Raw genomic sequence first — 17,472 nt, 5'->3', positions numbered from 1 at the left:
AGCAGGTGGGGACACAATCTGTCTCTGTGGAACCTGTCGCTAGGTTTGTGTGTCAAGCGCCTTTACCAGCTGAACTACCTCACCAGGTCATTTGGATTCTTTTTACTGGTCTTTAAACACGGCTCTGTCTAATGGAGACTTGACAGTTTGATTCCTTCAGCCATCCCTGTCCCCCAGTAAACATCATAGGTGCTCTGTCATCAGTGGGACATCTTGGTACATTTCTCTCAGTCCTGGGCTGTTTTAACTATATTGTCTTTCTTTCCCCATCATCTCTATGAGGACAGAACCAACCCCATTGGGTCTTGCTCTCCACTGCACTCCCAGCAGTCAGCAGTATGGAATGCCTAATTTATCATTTGTTAGTTTTAGGTTGTGGCTAGTCTGGTATTACATTTACTGTCTCTCCAAGGATGTCTGAGCATCTAACCTAGTTCTCAGAGTAGGACTCCATTTGTCCTTGTCTGTCTCTCCTCTCCATGTCTGAGTCTCTTAATCCATAGTTTACCATTGTTCCACGCATGATTTCATCTGGAGATTCTTTCGTCGAAAACCTAAATTCAGAAACTATGCACAACGCTTTCTGACCTCAAACTCTATCCATTCCTGCTTCAGTCGCCCCAAGTTTGGTAAATAAATAAATGAATGAATGAATGAAACAGCGCACGCAACCAGCACAGGTTAAGCCCTTTGTCAAGTGCGAGCTGTAGACTGTTCGCAAAGGTTATTGTCAGCAGGAGTCTAAGGGAGAATAACAGCCCGAGTCACCCTAGGCTTTCCGCCCTCGGTTCCGAACCCCAGGTACCAGGGCCAAGCGTCCCAGCCCGAGGCTCCGCCCTCCGGTGTGTGTGTGCGCGCGCGCGCGCGCCCCCGTCCCCGAGCCAGAGGAAGTGACGTCATCGCATGGCAACCGTTGCCAAGGAGCGGTCTCTAGGAACCCGCAAGCGCCCCGGTGCCTCCCGAGGGTGGGGAGGTGGTTTCGTGAGGAGGATTTGAGGTAACCCCGCCAACTCGCGGTCGGGAACTCCGCGAACCCCCGAGTCCCCTCAAGCTGCGCCCGCTCCGGGCCGGTGGCGGCAGCGGGGCCTGTCGGGGGGGCGGGAGGGGGCGGCCGCGCGGGTCCCCCTCGGTCCCCGGGCGTCGTGGGCCTGCGCGCGCAGCCCCGGCTGGGCCGGGTACCACGCGCGTCCTGGTTTTAATTCTTGCCCCGGCTCCCCCCTGGGTGCTGCTGCGGGTGAGTGCTGGTGAATTAGCTCGGCCGCTTGCGCTGGAAGAGGGAGAGTAATTGCTTTTGCTAATTTTAGCGCGCAGCGCCCGGCGGGCACCGACAGCCCTACCTGGTTCAAGAGCATCTCTGTCCTCTGAAAGCTGGTGGGGCGACGCGGGGTAAAGTTTGGAAACTTGGCGTGTATTAGTTGCGCATAATGGGTACCATTGTATTCACCCATGCAGCCATACAGTGTATTTCCATCACCCCATCCCTGTTTCTTGCTCTTTGCCTTCCAGCTCCCACTGAATCCACTTCCTAACCTGTCTCCCTTCGACTTTTTTTTTTGCCCCCACCTCGCCCCCCTTTTCTTTTTTGGCCGTCCAATGAGTATAACTATGGTTTCCCTCCCCTAGCAACCATTCAATGCCTGTAATACTTGTGAGCCCCTATGAATCTTTTCTCCTCCTGGCAACGTTTACTCGTTTATCCAGATAGTTGGTTCGACTTTGTGTTTCTCAAAGAAGAAAAAGCCGTATTGACAACTTCTCAATTAGTTTAAATATATGTGGATATAGGATGTGTATTATATTTTTACAGTTGAAAACTTGAACCTCCCAAGTTTTAAAAAGTAAAGATATTCTTTGTAATTTCTTTCTTTCTGGCTTGTTTTTCGAGACAGGGTTGCTCTGTAGAGCCCTGGCTGGCCAGGAACTCACTCTGTAGACCAGGCTGGCCTCAAACTCAGAGATCCTCCTGCCTTTGCCTCCTAACACGGAGATTAAAAGTGCACACTACTATTCCTGAGATAGTCTTTGTAAATAAACTTCAACCTTAAATTTAGCAACGATACTGGTTGTGCCATCCTTTCTTATCTTTTTAAACAACTTTATTTCCTTCCTTCCTTCCTTTCTTTCTTTTTAAATGTCTTCTAAATGTAAGCTTCACCCACCCAATTAAAGAACCCATTTCATGCCAGACTTGGTGGCTCTTGATTTTAATCCCAGCACTCAGGAGACAGAAGCTTGGTCTACACAGTGAGTTCCAGGCCAGCTAAGGTTACACTGCAAGACCTGCTTTAAGAGAGAGAGAGAGAGAGAGAGAGAGAGAGAGAGAGAGAGAGAGAGAGAGAGAAAGAATAGATGCTCAGGGCTTACTTTAGGTCTTGAGTGAAACAGTATGTGTCCCATAGTTTTAACTAAGAAAGCATTGAGATGACTTTGTCTTCTTGCCCACCTCATCTTTCCTAGTTTAAGAGGGTCTTATAGTGCAGCCCAGGCTGGCCTTAAACGCGCCTCCTTCTTTCTCAGCCGCCCCACTTCTGGGCTTACAGGGTGGCGCAGCACTCAGGAATAGCAGTTCAGTTTTGTTGCTTTGATTTTGACAAGGTCCCATGTCACCCAGGCAGCTTTGACCTCACAAAGTAGCCAAGCAAGGGCCACCTTGAACTTGTGATCTTCCTGCTTTCACCTCCTGAGTGCTCACATTATAGGCATGCACACCCACCTCCAGTTAATCCAGGGCTGGGAATCGACCCAGGGCTTCCTACATTTTAGGCAAGCCATAAATCCCCAGCCCAGCAGTTCATTTTAGTAAAGCAATTTCCCTTGGTAAAGCCATTTCAGCTGTTAAGAAACCAGTGACTCGATTTTAACTAAATATTATAAAAAATGATTTTAAGACATTTATATATATGAATGCTTTGCTTGTGTTATGTATGTGTGCCACATGGATGCCTGATGCTGCTGATGTTCAGAAGATTCCCCTGGAAACGAAGTTAGGGGTACTTGTGAGTCACCACGTGGGCTCTGGGAACCAGACCCAGGGCACTCTCCTATTTTTTAAAGCTATGATCTTCTGTCACAGCCTTTTTTATGCTCAGGCTTCCGGACTGTTTGTTTTGGGTTTCAGCTCGAGGCCAATGAGCAAGTTCATTCAGTCTAGTAGAAAAAAGTCACCATCTCAAGCTCAATATGTATTCAGAATGGAATTGGATAGATGCCTCGTGGAATGTACAGTTTAGCAGAGAGAGAGAGAAGGGAAGAGAGAGAGAGAGAGAGAGAAAGAGAGAGAGAAAGAGAGTGAGAGAGAAAGTGAAAGAGAGAGAGAGAGAGAGAGAGAGAGAGAGAGAGAGAGAGAGAGAGGAAGGTCCCTAAGAAGCTAGAACAACATAAAAAGTTGCCTAAGGAAAGCCGTGCCGGTGGTGTGGTGGGCACGGAGGACAGACAGGCTGTGTTCCTTGAGGATTTCCTGAGAGATGGTGAACCTGAACAGGGCCTTGGAGAGTGGTGAGATCCACTCCAGCTAAGGAGGGTAAAGGAGGAGTAATCATTGTCAGGCAAAACAGCTCTGATTGAAAGTAGGCGGAAGCAAGCGGGAGCAGCGACTGGGCTCAAGTTTCAGAGTGAAAGGTTAAGTTGAGTTGGATCATAACAGGTCTCGAGAGCTAAGGTTCAGGCTTTATTTCCTAAGGAATGAGAAGCTGACAAATGATCTGAGGAGAGGTGGACGCCAGAACGCTGGAAACTGTTTCCTCCCTGAAGGTGAAAGGAAACCAAGCCCTGAGATACCCAGGGTAGCAGAGTGGAGGTCTACCAGGCTAACTCAGTAATAGTAACGTGGGGGCGGGGGGGTGGGGTGGGGTGGGGGAGGGCATTTGAAGACCTAAACAGCACGGAAGAATAGGCCTGGCCTGAAGTGTGTGGGCCCCATTTGGTTGAGGCACAGATATGGGCTCAGGGTTGCCAGATCTGATTTTCCAAAGGATAAGATCTGGATTTTATCATTTAAATATGATTTTTTTTAAAAAAAAAAAAATATGAGTTAACCAATTAAAAAAAAAAAGCTTGCCTGTAATTTTATCTTTAAGCCAGGGTAAAAACTGTATTGGGGGCGGTTCTAATGTGGGTGGACATTATCGTTCATTTGTCTGTGTTTAGGTGCATCAGAGTTGATACTGAAGTGGGTTGATATTGAATATTAGCAGCATATACAGACTTCATACTGAAATCTTCATATTCTGATTTCTTCCAATAAAATTGGCCTGTCATAGCATCTCGTATGTAGTGCGGAAGTATCCCTCTCTACCTACTTCCTATGAATTTAATTCTGATTTTCTCCCAGCACGTTAACTACCAAGATTGAGGAGTCCTCACTCCTCTTCTTTTCTTTTCCCTCTGTAGTTTTAAGCTACAAGATTAATCATGAGTGACCAAATCAAATTCATCGTGGACAGCCTCAATAAGGAGCCTTTTAAGAAGAACTATAACTTAATCACATTTGATTCCTTGGGACCAATGCAACTCTTACAAGTTCTCAATGATGTCCTGGCTGAGATTGACCCCAAGGTAAGTTTTCTCTTTCTTTGTAATGAAAACTGTAGGAGGATCGCCCACCTTTGCCTCTTAAGTAACTGCCGTGGGTGTGTGGAAAAGTCCATGCCTGGGCCTGACTTACCTGCTCATAAAGGAGGAGGAAATGAAATTTCAGGCCTTTCTACCAACTCACATTTATGTTACCTACCTAAAGGTTTTAGTTTTTTACATTTATTTTGTGTGCAGGTGTGGGGGCATGTATATGGTGTATGCATGTGTGGGGGCATGTACATGGTGTGTGCATGTGTGTGAGCATGTACATGGTGTATGCATGTGTGTGGGCATGTACATGGTGTGTGCATGTGTGTGAGCATGTNCATGGTGTGTGCATGTGTGTGAGCATGTACATGGTGTATGCATGTGTGTGGGCATGTACATGGTGTGTGCATGTGTGTGAGCATGTACATGGTGTGTGCATGTGTGTGGGCATGTACATGGTGTGTGCATGTGTGTGGGCATGTACATGGTGTGTGCAAGTGTGTGGGCATGTACATGGTGTGTGCACATGTGTGGGCATGTACATGGTGTGTGCACATGTGTGGGCATGTACATGGTGTGTGCACATGTGATGGGCTTGTATATGGTGTGTGTGTGTGTGTGTGTGTGTGGTGGGCATGTACCTGGTTTATGTATGTGTGGTGGGCTTGTACATGATGTGTGTATGTACATGGTGTGTGCACGTGTGTGGGCACGTACATGGTGTGTCCATGTGGGTGGGGCATGTACATGCTGTGTGCCTGTGTGGTGGGCTTGTACATGGTGTGTGCATGTGTGGTGGGCGTGTACATGCTGTGTGCATTTGTGGTGGGTGTGTACATGCTATCAAACCTGTGTGGAGGTCAGAGGACAACTTGCAGGCATCAGTTTCCTCTATCATGTGGATCTCTGTGATCCTTGCCAGGCTTGGTGGCAGACCCATTTTTACCCGTTTCGCTGGTCCCTCAGTTATCTACTTATTTAGACATTATTTCTCTATTTCTAGACACAAATAGATTTGGTCCTGGAAAAAGATGCATTTTATAAAAGGTTTTGTTATATTGCAAGTTAGTTCATGTCTTTTATTCACTTTCCCATTGGAGACTTTAGAAGCTTGACATTAAAAATGTGAATCCTGATCTGACTTGGAATTAGGGAGTCTGTACTTAATCTGTTTTATGAAGAGACCGTTTTTTGTGGTATGCTGTAGCTGAACAAACTTGTCGGTGAGTTTAAATATCTTTCTTTGTTAAACATACAAGGATAACATATCTTTCAACTTTTTTGTTTGTTAGCAAGATGTTGATATCAGAGAGGAGATGCCAGAGCAGACAGCCAAACGAATGTTGAATCTTCTTGGTATCCTTAAGTACAAACCTCCGGGAAATGCCACAGACATGTAAGGATCTGCTCACATACCATGCTTGCTTAGAGCTGCTTTAAAGTCTGAAACTCCAGATGATACAGTTGGTCTTTTTGGGTGACACTTGGTCCTCCCTCATCTGATGGCCTTAGGACATCACAGAATTTGAAAATCAACCATTTTAATCCTCCCAATGCTGTTCTGTTACATAGAAGTCTTAAGTAGGTCAACCTTCCTCTCTCACCAGCAGTCAGGCACACACCACCTTATGATTTGTGTCATTACATAAAAACAGTGCTGGGGCTGGGAGAATCTGCTGCTCCTCCAGAGGACCTGAGTTTGGTGGCTCCAGTTCCAGGGGATCATACGCCCTCTGCTGGCCTCTCAGGGCATAAACACACAGACACAGACAGACAGACAGACACACACACACAGATACACACACACACACACACACACACACACAGTCACACATACAGATACACACATAGACACACACAAAGAGAGCATATACTTACACAAATATACACATGCATGTAAATATAAATAAATAAATCTTAAGAACCCAAACCAACTAGAATGCTGCCCAGCCAGTAAAATATTAAGGTTAGCTCTGCTGCCTAATGGTTTCAGCACAGCTTCTTGGATACTTGAGTGCTACACTGAGGATGTAACTCTCTGACTAATGTAAGGCCTCATTAGTCTTGTATCCATATTTTAAAAGTAGTTGTTTAAAGCAATCGGGACTAACCCTGTAAGTCACACTTTGAACAAAGGCTGCCTTTTCTAGCTGTGGTGACGAGTGTCTCTGTTTCCACTTTAGGAGTACCTTCCGTCAGGGCTTGGTAATTGGGAGTAAACCCGTGATCTACCCAGTGCTCCACTGGCTTCTTCAGCGGAGTAATGAACTAAAGAAAAGAGCATATTTAGCTCGTTTCTTAATAAAACTGGAGGTGCCAAGCGAGTTTCTTCAAGATGAGACCGTGGCTGACACCAATAAACAGGTACACAGCAATGATGAACACTGCCCGAGCCCAGTGTAAATGGCTCTTTAATTGTTATTTTAGAGTTCCAGGTGATACCAGTAGGGAAAATGGTATCTGCTCTGGGCCCTGGGTCCTCATGTCACAAGGTACTTGGCTGACCAAAGACTAGAAACAGAGTAACCAGCTTGGGTTTCAAAGCATTTTAGTTTGTTATACTTTTGCTTCATAGTAGTTAGGTTGATTTGGGTCAGCTTGTTACAAAGTCTGTCATTCTGTCTTTTCCAGTAGATGATGAGGTCCATGGAGACAGGTGTCAAGTTTATAGTGTCCATCTTGTTTATCTCCAGGATTTGGTACAATGGCTTCTGTATGTTGATTGCTCAGTACTGTACTGAATCAACATAATGAACTGAAGGCTTTCATTTTTCATCAGTGTATTGTTAACGGTGGCACTAAAACTGTAGTTATAGTATTGATGTCTTAAAGCCGCAGCTATACAAGTACACAGGTCAGATATCCTAATAGGCATTTATCTGATAAAGGAGACGGGGATGTATGTGCGGAGTGTGTCTGTTCCTCCCAACACCCTTCATAAATGGCTCTTACATATCACGTAGACCACTAGCAGGGATTTTAAAAGAGTGCATTTTGACTACATGTTTGATATGTACTTGATAATGTAAATAACCTTCTAGAGGAAGTTAATTAATAGTATCTTTTAACATGCTCAACCAATTAAGGGGATAAAAAGTAATAAAGATGTTGTTCTTGAATCATGTCCATGGGTATATGTTTTTTAAAAGAGACACATTTAGCAAAAACCCTAATATAAATCGTATGCTGTCTTTCTCAGTGAAGAGCTTTAGGGTGGGTACTTGCAGATTTACAGCATATTACCCGTCATAAGTATTGATTTTCCTGATACTGTTATTTAAAAGAAACCACAGTGGTGTGTGTGGCGCTAGCGGTTGACCAGTTCTTAGGCATGCTAGGTATGTGATCTACCACTGAGCTACACTTTCAGACCTGACAGTGCCCTTGATTTAAAAATTAGGATAAGAGCTGTGGATGGTGAGTTACATTAACTCGACTACTTTGTATTACACATCTATGCCGATCATGTCCTACAGAATGCCCTAGGGCTGTGAAGGTCTGTATGACAAGTTCTTACCCTCCTGGCTCTTGCTATTTTCTGGAAGGAGCCAGACAGGCAATTCCTCTGTTATAGCATGATATCTCTCTGATAGACAGCTGGAGCAGGCTTTGCTTAGGCTAGTGGCATCTATACCACTATTTATTGGGATGAATCTGTGATTTGGATTAGGAGGGAGTGTGTCACGAGTGTTCTCAGAGGGCGTAGAACAGATAACCTGTAGGTGGGAGCATGGACTGTTCCAGGTCGACATAGCTAGAGGGTAGACTGTGAGAGAGTATTTAGTGGAGAAGTATTTAGTGAGGAGAATGAGCAGATCTTGTTTTTAGATACTATCTAGTGTGCAAGAATGTGAGGGGCACCCCTGGCAATGGGCAGAGAGGCACCTTGTTGCTGGTGCTGTTCTTACATCAGTCGGGGCAGAGCAGAGGGCAGGCCTTTGTTCATCCTGGCTCGATGCCTGGCTCGGTGGTCAAGGCTGTTTCATGCCTAGGGCACATAAAATAAAATAAAATAAGATAAAATAAAAAAAGAATGCGAGGGGATTTTGTTTTGTTTTTGAGACAAGGCTTTGATATGTAGCCCATTCTGAGTTCACACACTAGATCCTGCCTCAGCCTTCCAGGGCCTAGAATGATGCTTATGCGCCATACTGTTTTTAGTGCTGTCCTCCAAGGACTGAAGTGATTGCTGCAAGGGAGTGGGTGGCTCGGAGATGAGGACACTGATGGATGGAGATGCAGCTGCTAACCTGCTGACTTCCTTTCCAGTATGAAGAGCTGATGGAAGCCTTTAAAACTCTGCATAAAGAGTGTGAGCAGCTCAAAACATCTGGATTCTCTACAGCAGAAATAAGAAGGGTATGGACTTGAATAATGCTGTGTTTAGCTTTTTCTGATTTTAGTTATTCAACATGAGTTTTAACTGTATGGAAACTGGGTAAATGACTGCTTTTGTAGGACCTTAAAATATGTTGTGTGTATGTGTTTGCGTGTAGATATATGTATTCATGTGTGTGCATATAGGACCTAGACGTCATCTGGAGTCTTTCTCTTCTATGTACGTTAGTTTTTTTTTTTTTTTTTTAAAGGGTTTCATGCCTTATTGAACAGAGGTCTGTACACAGGCAAACCTTACTGTGGAAACTAAGACACCAGGGACTTTCTCTACTCCCCTCCTTCCAGGATGGGGAGAGGGAGGAAGCCTTGGGAGCAGAGGACAAGAAGGGGTACAGCTGGGGTGGCAGGTTGGATAGTGTGAATCGACATTTTCTTTAAGAAAAAAATTATAACAATCTATTTACACCCAGGGGGCCAGGGAAGGAAAGACGAGATGGGCCAGGCTGGTTCTATTTACAAGGGACATGGGAGATGGGGGAGAGGGGGGAAGGGAAGGAGTGGTAGCCTGGGGGAGGGGAGGGGACCAAGGGGGTAGAAGGTCCTCATACCCCCAAACCCCGTCCTTCCTTCTCTCCCCCCCCCCAAACAGTTAAAATCCTCTTTAAAAAGCCCACACAGAGGTTAGGCTGGTGAAGGAGGCCTAGATGCTGGGGTAGATCATTTACCTCTGCCCTCTAGTCTAGGGGCCCAGCCAGGGCAGGAGCTTGATGGGCTGTGGCCCCCTTCCCAGTGCCACTTGGGCCTTCCCAGATGGATGTGGAGGGGTAGTCGGTGTGGCCCTCAGGAAGAGCTAGTGAGGGTAGCTGTTGTGGCATCAGATGTCTGGCTGTCTTGGCCAGTCTGAATGTCAGTTAAAGCTTGTGAGGACGAGGTGTAGGAAGAGGTGAGGGAAGAAGCAGGGCCTGCTGGGGACCTCAAGTGAGGAGGGATGAGAATGGCACTGAGAGATGGTTGGATGGACAGTTCACCAGGACTGAAGTTGAACAGGGGGAAGTGGGCGGTCACTGGGGAGCTGGGCTCCGAGACTCTGCAGTTCACGGAAGAAGCTGTGGGCACAAGCCTCGAGCGGGGAGAGCCTGAGGACGGCGTGTACTCCAGCAGGCTAGAGCAGCGGGGAGAGCCTTGAGGATGGCGTGTACTCCAGCAGGCTAGAGCAGAGTGCAGTGGCCTCAGGTGGTGTCCGAGATGTGAGCACCTTTGTCCAGGGGTGCGCTTTGATCTGGGGGAACTTGAACTCTGTAGGGTTCATCTCTCGGATCTGTTCCCTAGTTGGCGTTCCTAGTACCTTGATGATCTCCACAAGCTGGTCCCCCCCCCACCCCCCACTTTCCCCAGGGAAGATGGGATGGCCGAGAAGTAGCTCAGCCAGTACACAGCCAGCTGACCACATATCGATGGATGAGGTGTAATCTGTGGCTCCAAAGATGAGTTCTGGAGCGTGGTAGTACTGAGAACAGATGTAGGACACATTGGGCTCCCCCCTCCCCCGAACCAGAGCTTGAGGACAGCAGTGTCAGGGGCCACAAGCAAGTTCTGGGGCTTGATGTTACAGTGACACACACCTTGGGAGTGGATGTAGGCCAAGCTGCAGAAGAACTGGTACATGTACACCTTGACATAGATGATAGGGATGATCAACTTGGCCTTGGGGAAGTGGTGGGCCACTCAGTACACCATCTCCGGCACGTACTCCAGCACCAGATTTAAATACAGCTCGTCTTTCTTATCCCCACTGGAGTAGAAAAAGTACTGCAGCCTCACAACATTGCAGTGGTCCAGCTTACGCATAATCTGCAGTTCTCGGTTCTCGAACCTTTCATCCTTATTTTTTAAGATTTATTTATTATATGTAAGTACACTGTAGCTGTCTTCAGACACTCCAGAGGAGGGCGTCAGATCTTGTTACAGATGGTTATGAGCCATCGGAAGAGCAGTTGGGTGTTCTTACCCACTGAGCCATCTCACCAGCCCCCTGAAAAACTTTCTTGATGGCCACCAGTTCCCTCATCTCTGCCAGCTGTGCCTGGTACATACTCCGAATGAGCCATTACCAATCACTTTGATGTCAGTGTAAGCCACTTCTTGGGAACGCTCTGTGCCTTGGCCTACAGTGGCTACCACTGTGATCACCTTCCCGCTGTCACCCTAGTGAAGCTAGTGCCTGTGCCAGGGCCACCGCTGCCTCCACTGATGCAGCTGGTGCCACCCCTGGAGCTTGAGGCTCCCACGCCCTTACCCATAGCCCTGACTGACGACTTCCCGCCGCCATTGCCTCCTGGGCCAGAGGCCGAGCCCTGGGGCCACCACCACCGCCTCCGCCTCCAACCGCGCCCTGCTGGAGCCCCCAGGGCCGCCTCCGAAGGCCCACCACCGCTCATGGCGCCGAGCACAGGCCCAGGCCGCGGGGCTCGGGCTGCCTGGGCTGCCCCCGCTGCCGCCTCTGCCACCGCCTCCCCTGGGCTCTGGCCTCTTCCAGACCACGCAGTTCGGGCTCCGGCCCAGCACCCCGCACATTAGTTTTTGAGGCAGAATCTCTCATCGAACCTGAAGTTTAGGCTAATCTAACTGGGCAGCAAGCTCTCAATGCCCATCTCCCTTAACCCCCCAGCACTGACATTAGAGGCACGCTCAGCCATGCCCAGCCATGCCCAGCCTTTCCTTTGTTGGTCTCTACTGAAGAAATCAGTGAGGGCACCAAGCACATGTTTGATGTTGATATCTAGCAAGGATTTAGAAATACTTCATTTTGAATCTTTATTTGATAGGTATCCTTCATATGATACAGAAAATGCAGAAAAGAACAAAATGGGAAAAGTTGCATTGTGTTTATTTGAGAACACAGAACACATAATGACTCCATTTTGCTTTTTTAAATGAGGGTCAGAGGACTCCCTCAGGATCCCATCCTCCTTTGAGACAGGGTTTCTCATTGGCCTGAAGCTCACTAATTAGGTTAGACTGTCTGGCCAGCAAAGTTCCGAGAGCCTCCCGTTTCAGCTCCCTGGTGCCGGGATCCCAGGTGTACACTACCATGCCTGCTCATTGTGTAGGTCCCTGAACTCGGGTCCTGGCTGCAGTTTGCTTGTCGAGCTTTGCTGGCCTAGCCATTCCCACAGTCTCACCAGTGAGTCTCACTGTTTTTGTTTTTTTTATGTATCTATGTGTGCATCTGTGTGGGAGCATGCACATGTGAGTACAGGTGTCTGTGGAGTCCAGAGAAGGATGCTGAAGCCCCAGGAGCTGGAGTCATAGGCAGTCATGAGAAGCCTAACGTGGGTGCTGGGAACTGAACTTGTGCATGTGTGCTCTTAGCCACTGAACCATCTCTCCATCTCCTGTTGCTTTGTAATCATCCCATTGTGAGTGCATTTTCATCGTGACTACAGTGACCAAATCTATTTTCTGTTGTGCTTATACATTAATCGTGTTTACACTTTGACTTCATTTTCTTTTGTTACTATAAATAATGCCATGGTTATCAACATAACTTTTGCATGGCTGGGTTTGTTTCTTTACAGTAGTTTTTAAACGTAGAATTGCTTATTAACACACATAAATTACTTTAGGGCTTTTAATACATGTTCTCCAGGCCCAGGCATTTAAGTACTTACATTTCTTTCCTTAAGGACTTGCTATTCTGACTTGCATGAGTCTTGTATTTTTAGAATTCCTGAGTTATGCGTGCTATCTTTATATTCTCATTAAATCGGGGACATCAAAGTTTCTTCCTCAGGGAAGCCGTCCCTGACTCCCTAAATAGATCACTTTCCCTGGTTCTTTTCCTGGGATGGCAGTCGTTGCCCTTATAAGTGCCTTAATGTGTGTCTTTCTAACTGTGTGAAGCCCTAAGAAGGCAGGGGCTGTGTCTCTGCACCTTCGCCACTGTATCCCAGTGCCTGACATGGTCCTGGGCATATGGCAGGCCCTTGGTAGGAGTCTGTTGAATACGGGAAGTGAAAGGTGAGCTCAGCTCTTTCAGATAAGGATGCCATCTCCTGTGTCCTGTGAGTGAATCATAGAGATGGAAGAATCCCGAGTCTGACTTTAGTTTCATTCATTATGACTAAATATCCTTGACCCTGTTCTCTGTAACAGATTTAAAAAACATGATGACAGAAGAAATTAAAAAAGACTTCAGTCACAATCACACGCTCTCAAGATACCTGCTGTTGACATTTCCCTTGAAGTTGACTTACATACAATGATTGTAATTTGCTTCTTTCAAGCTGTGACAGTTTATGACTTTTTCTCACCTCTTCTGTGTCATCTTGATGACTTTTGTTTTGTTACATTGTGGTTAATCATTGTCAGACATTTAGATTCTTTAAAATTTTAGCTGCATTGGCATCAGTAAGAATCCTTACAGAAAAAGTCTGGGGGCTGGAGAGATGGCTCAGAGGTTAAGAGCACTGACTGCTCTTACGGAGGTCCTGAGTTCAATTCCCAGCACCCACATGGTGGCTCACAACTCTCTGTAAAGGGATCTTTTGCCCTCTTCTGTTGTGTCTGAAGACAGTGACAGTGTACTCATATAAAATAAATAAATAAATTTAAAAAAAAGAAAAAGTCTGACTTTGCTGGGTAGTGCTAGTGCATACTTTTGATCCCAGCACTTGGGAAGCAGAGGCAGGTGGATCTCTCTCTCTCTGTTCGAGGCCAGCCTGGTCTCCAGAGTGAGTTCCAAGACAGTCAGGGCTACACAGAGAAACCCTGTCTTAACAAACATTCATAAACACACACACACACACACACACACACACACACACGCTCACACACGCTCACACATAACCATGTAAATCCCAGGAACTGATCTCAGGTTGTCAGTCTTGGTACCAAGTCCTTACCCAGTGAGCCATCTTGTTGGCCGTTGTGAATATTTTACTAGAACACCTCATGTGCAGAGTTCATAGCCTGAATGGGATGCTCGTTAGTTTTATGACTTCTTACATTATTCTTAAACACAGCACTATCAATATTTCCTGAAATCCTGTCAGTACTGGCTACCATTGACCATGTAACCTATAGTATTTCTGCATGAGCCTTTAGGTTTTGTTCGTTTCATTTTGTTTTGCTTTGCTTTTGCTTGTTTGTTTAAGACAGAAATTTGTTTGCTTCTCTGATTACCTTATGAACTATTGTAGAGCTGATTTAAAAGGAGGTAGTTTATTTTTAATTTTTTTTTTCCTTTTCATGGAGGTTAACAAAACAATTTTAAAAGTGTGAGCCACCATGCCTGGCCTTTTTTTTTTTTCTTTTTAGTTTTTTGAGACAGGGTTTCTCTGTAGCCTTGTCTGACCTGGAACTTGCTCTGTAGACCAGGCTGGCTTCAAACTCAAAGAGACCCAGTTGCCTCTGTCTCCTGAGCACTGGGATTAAAGGTTTATGCCCCTACCACCAACAAACTTCAGTTTTACATTTTAAGGATACCATATGGATAGGGCATGGTGGCACATGCCTTTAATTCTAGTACTCGGGGGCAGAAGCAGGTGGATTTTTTGAAATTGAGGCCAGCCTGGTCTACATAGTGAGTTCCAAGGCAGTCAGGATTATCTAGGGAGACCCTGTCTCAAAAACAAAACAAAACCAACCAACCAACCGAACAAACCCCCCATCATAACCTTAAAAATAGTTTTGATGGGAAATTGGCAGGATGTGTGGTTGGTATTTAACAGGGCAGATGGGCTGTCAGCAGCTGTTCGTGCATTTAGACCTGCACACATTTCATTATGGAAGGTTTTGGAAGAATCATGTAGGCATATTTGGAATCAGCACAAATGTGCTGGCTGGCAGCTTTACCTTGCTGTGCTATAACCTGCTTTCGTTACTTTTCTAGATGAATGCCACGCTGCCAACAATTATTTTTTCTTCTTGCATAAAGGAGCCTGGGGGAAATGAGAATGCCCTGAAATCAAAAGAGGGTCTTTGTTACTTGCTGCTCTGGCTATGATGGGAGGGGAGACGCAGGGCTTGGGCAAGCCTTGCCCCATCCTGTAGACTGAGTGGGTTTTTTAATAACCTCTTTACTGCTTTTTAGGATATCAGCGCAATGGAGGAGGAGAAAGACCAGCTCATGAAGAGAGTTGAACGGTTGAAGAAGAGGGTAAGTCATAAGTTACCCTGTTCACCTCAGCCCCAGTCCCAAGGACTGCACATAAAGATTAAGCCAGGCATGGACGTCCAGGGGAGGATGGACTCAGGTAACACACAAGGCAAGGGCGCTCCCAGGCAGTAGCCCAAAACTTTGAAGGACCTGCGTTGCGAGCTTGGCTGTCTTCTCTGGGGAGTACTGTTTACCAAGGGGAATGATAGGTGGATGTCGGGTCACGTGACCCGCTAACGTCTTTCTCAAGTGTGACAGTACCATACACTCCTTTTTCCCTTGCTGTAGGTGGAGACCGTTCAGAGCCATCAGCGAATGCTTAAAATAGCAAGACAGCTTCGAGTTGAGAAAGAGAGAGAAGAATTTCTTGCACAGCAGAAACAGGAACAAAAGAATCAGGTACCCACAGGAAGTCTATACTCAGGGCCATCCAAGTAGCTCCTCTTGGAATTCAAACTAAAGAAAAAAAAGGAAGAATTTTACAGTTTCTCATTTCCTTTTGGTAGCATGATGGACCCATTCTTTCTTTAGGACGGGTTTTATATGAGTGTGTGAGTATGTGTGTGTGTGAGTATGTGTGTGACTGTGTGAGTGTGTGTGTGTGTGTGAGTGTGTGTGTGTGTGTGTTGCTGGGAATCAAGCCAGGGGCCTTTTTTTTTTTTCCTTTTTTTAGTATTTGAGGGTTGACCCTCAGACACACATTAGACAAGCACTCTACAATGGAGCTGTATCCCCAGGAATTTTTTTTTTTTTTACTTTTTATTGTAAGATGCAGTTTGCTTATTTGCCACTGGAATAAAACGTACAGGTCGTGTGGTCAGTGGAACAAAAGACCATTCTCACCACCTCAGATCCAGGGAGCCCAGTACATACTGTACGGTTAGCAGCTAACCTTACTGCTGCACAATAGAGGGATCTGTAGAGCAACCGGAGGCAAGTGCAGCCTGGAACACAGAACTTACACGTCATGTGGAGCCCGATAGGGTGCTGCTCCTGTTGACAGTGTCACAGAAACTCTTAAGTCATAGTAGTTGGGGACTCACAGTCACCTACACTGCCATACTCTGAAACTTCACCTTAAAGAAGAAAATATTTAGCTTTAAAGTATTACTTCGATTTATTAAAAATCTGCCTTAAACTTTAAACATATATTTCAAATCAGTGTAATTTCTAAATTGCTTTAAGCTGGCAGCCGCGATGCTTAGCTCTGTAGGAGCTGACTGGGCAGCTCAGCAGTTTACTTCGGTGGTGAGTTCCAGTCCCTGAGCCTCGGTGGTGATTTAAGGTCAGCGTCTGGTGCTGAGGCATTGCTGTGAATGTGTGCATTCCCTAGGGTCAAGAAAACCTCGTTACACAAGGGAAGGCAGGCACCTCTCTAAGAAATAGTTTCTTTAAAACATTATCCTATCAAGTTTATTCTTTATTTATCTTGAGACAGGTTCTTCCTATGTAGTCCTTGCTGTTCTGCAGGGGACTATGGAGACTGGCCTTGAACTCACAGAGATCCTCCTGCCTCTGTCTCCCGAATGCTGGGAAGAAAGATGCATGTCACCACCTCCAAACCGAAGACTTTTCCTCAATCGCTAACTTAAACAGTAACTAAAGAAAAGCGTTCTGGAAGCATTTTTAAAATTTTGTATGAGGGGCTAGAGAGACGATGGGTTAGTAGATAAGAGCACGTGCTGCTCTCGCAGGAGACCCCAGTGTGGTTCCCAGCACCCACATAGGACAGCTCGCAGCTTCCTATGACTAATTCCAGTGGATCAGACACTCTTTTCTGGCACACATGCACACACTCATGCATACACTGAAGCACACACACTCACACACACTCACATACAAAATACAATAAATAGTTAAGCTAACAGGAAAACACATGGAGAAAACTAGCTACGTTTTGGTTTAGTGCGGTTATTTCCTCAGTGCTTGCCGGTCTCTCTGTAGAGTGGGAATCCCGTATGCCTCCCATTGCTTGTCTCTGTAAGCATCATCTCAGCGGACTGAGCAAGTAATTCGCTGCCTTGTCATTTAAAGCTGTTTCATGCGGTGCAGAGATTGCAGAGAGTGCAAAACCAGCTGAAGAGCATGCGGCACGCAGCGGCGGATGCAAAGCCCGAGAGTAAGTAAGTCACTCTGTGATGCAGAGGACTAGAACGTGGGAATTTACCCCAGGATAGCCCTGAGGACGACTCGTAGGCAACAATTGTTTCAGCATTTTAGAGGATCATTTCGTTTCCTGTCCAGTCAAAGGGAATCCTGATTTTAAAAACAAAAACAAACCATGGGTTCTCAAAAATGGTTTCTGCTCCTGTTTTCAGTCAGATGGTGAACGTAATGTAACTGTGGAGGCAGGCTCTTCTCCGTGTGCTTAGGATGAGTGTGATGGAGGCAGGCTCTTCTCCGTGTGCTTAGGA

At 46.2% G+C, this 17,472-nt stretch overlaps 1 protein-coding gene, 1 non-coding gene and 1 pseudogene across 4 annotated transcripts in view; 2 read left to right on the top strand and 1 right to left on the bottom strand.

Moving 5' to 3' along the window:
- The first annotated feature begins 890 nt into the window (after window positions 1-890).
- The window catches only part of Ift81 (intraflagellar transport 81), an 80,507-nt gene continuing 63,925 nt past the window's right edge, over window positions 891-17,472 (top strand). Inside the window, exons 1-8 of one of the 3 annotated variants that reach the window (XM_029533736.1) lie at window positions 891-1,234; window positions 4,390-4,554; window positions 5,853-5,956; window positions 6,744-6,924; window positions 8,830-8,919; window positions 14,993-15,058; window positions 15,347-15,457; window positions 17,093-17,177. In XM_029533736.1, the coding sequence (XP_029389596.1) occupies window positions 4,411-4,554; window positions 5,853-5,956; window positions 6,744-6,924; window positions 8,830-8,919; window positions 14,993-15,058; window positions 15,347-15,457; window positions 17,093-17,177 (781 nt within the window). In that variant the 5' untranslated portion in view covers window positions 891-1,234; window positions 4,390-4,410. The remainder of the gene's footprint in view (window positions 1,235-4,389; window positions 4,555-5,852; window positions 5,957-6,743; window positions 6,925-8,829; window positions 8,920-14,992; window positions 15,059-15,346; window positions 15,458-17,092; window positions 17,178-17,472) is intronic. The other 2 variants (XM_021222669.2, XM_029533737.1) reach the window with 2 other exon arrangements.
- Window positions 8,419-8,561, top strand: LOC115063117. The gene has a single exon (XR_003842997.1). It is a non-coding gene; the product is annotated as a small nucleolar RNA SNORA48 (small nucleolar RNA).
- On the bottom strand, window positions 9,739-11,336 carry LOC110339141 (annotated as a pseudogene).

Source organism: Mus pahari, chromosome 23 (assembly GCF_900095145.1).
Source record: "Mus pahari chromosome 23, PAHARI_EIJ_v1.1, whole genome shotgun sequence".
Lineage (NCBI taxonomy): Eukaryota > Metazoa > Chordata > Mammalia > Rodentia > Muridae > Mus > Mus pahari.
Note: the sequence above shows the minus strand (reverse complement) of the source record. Positions and strands in the feature narration are given on the sequence as shown.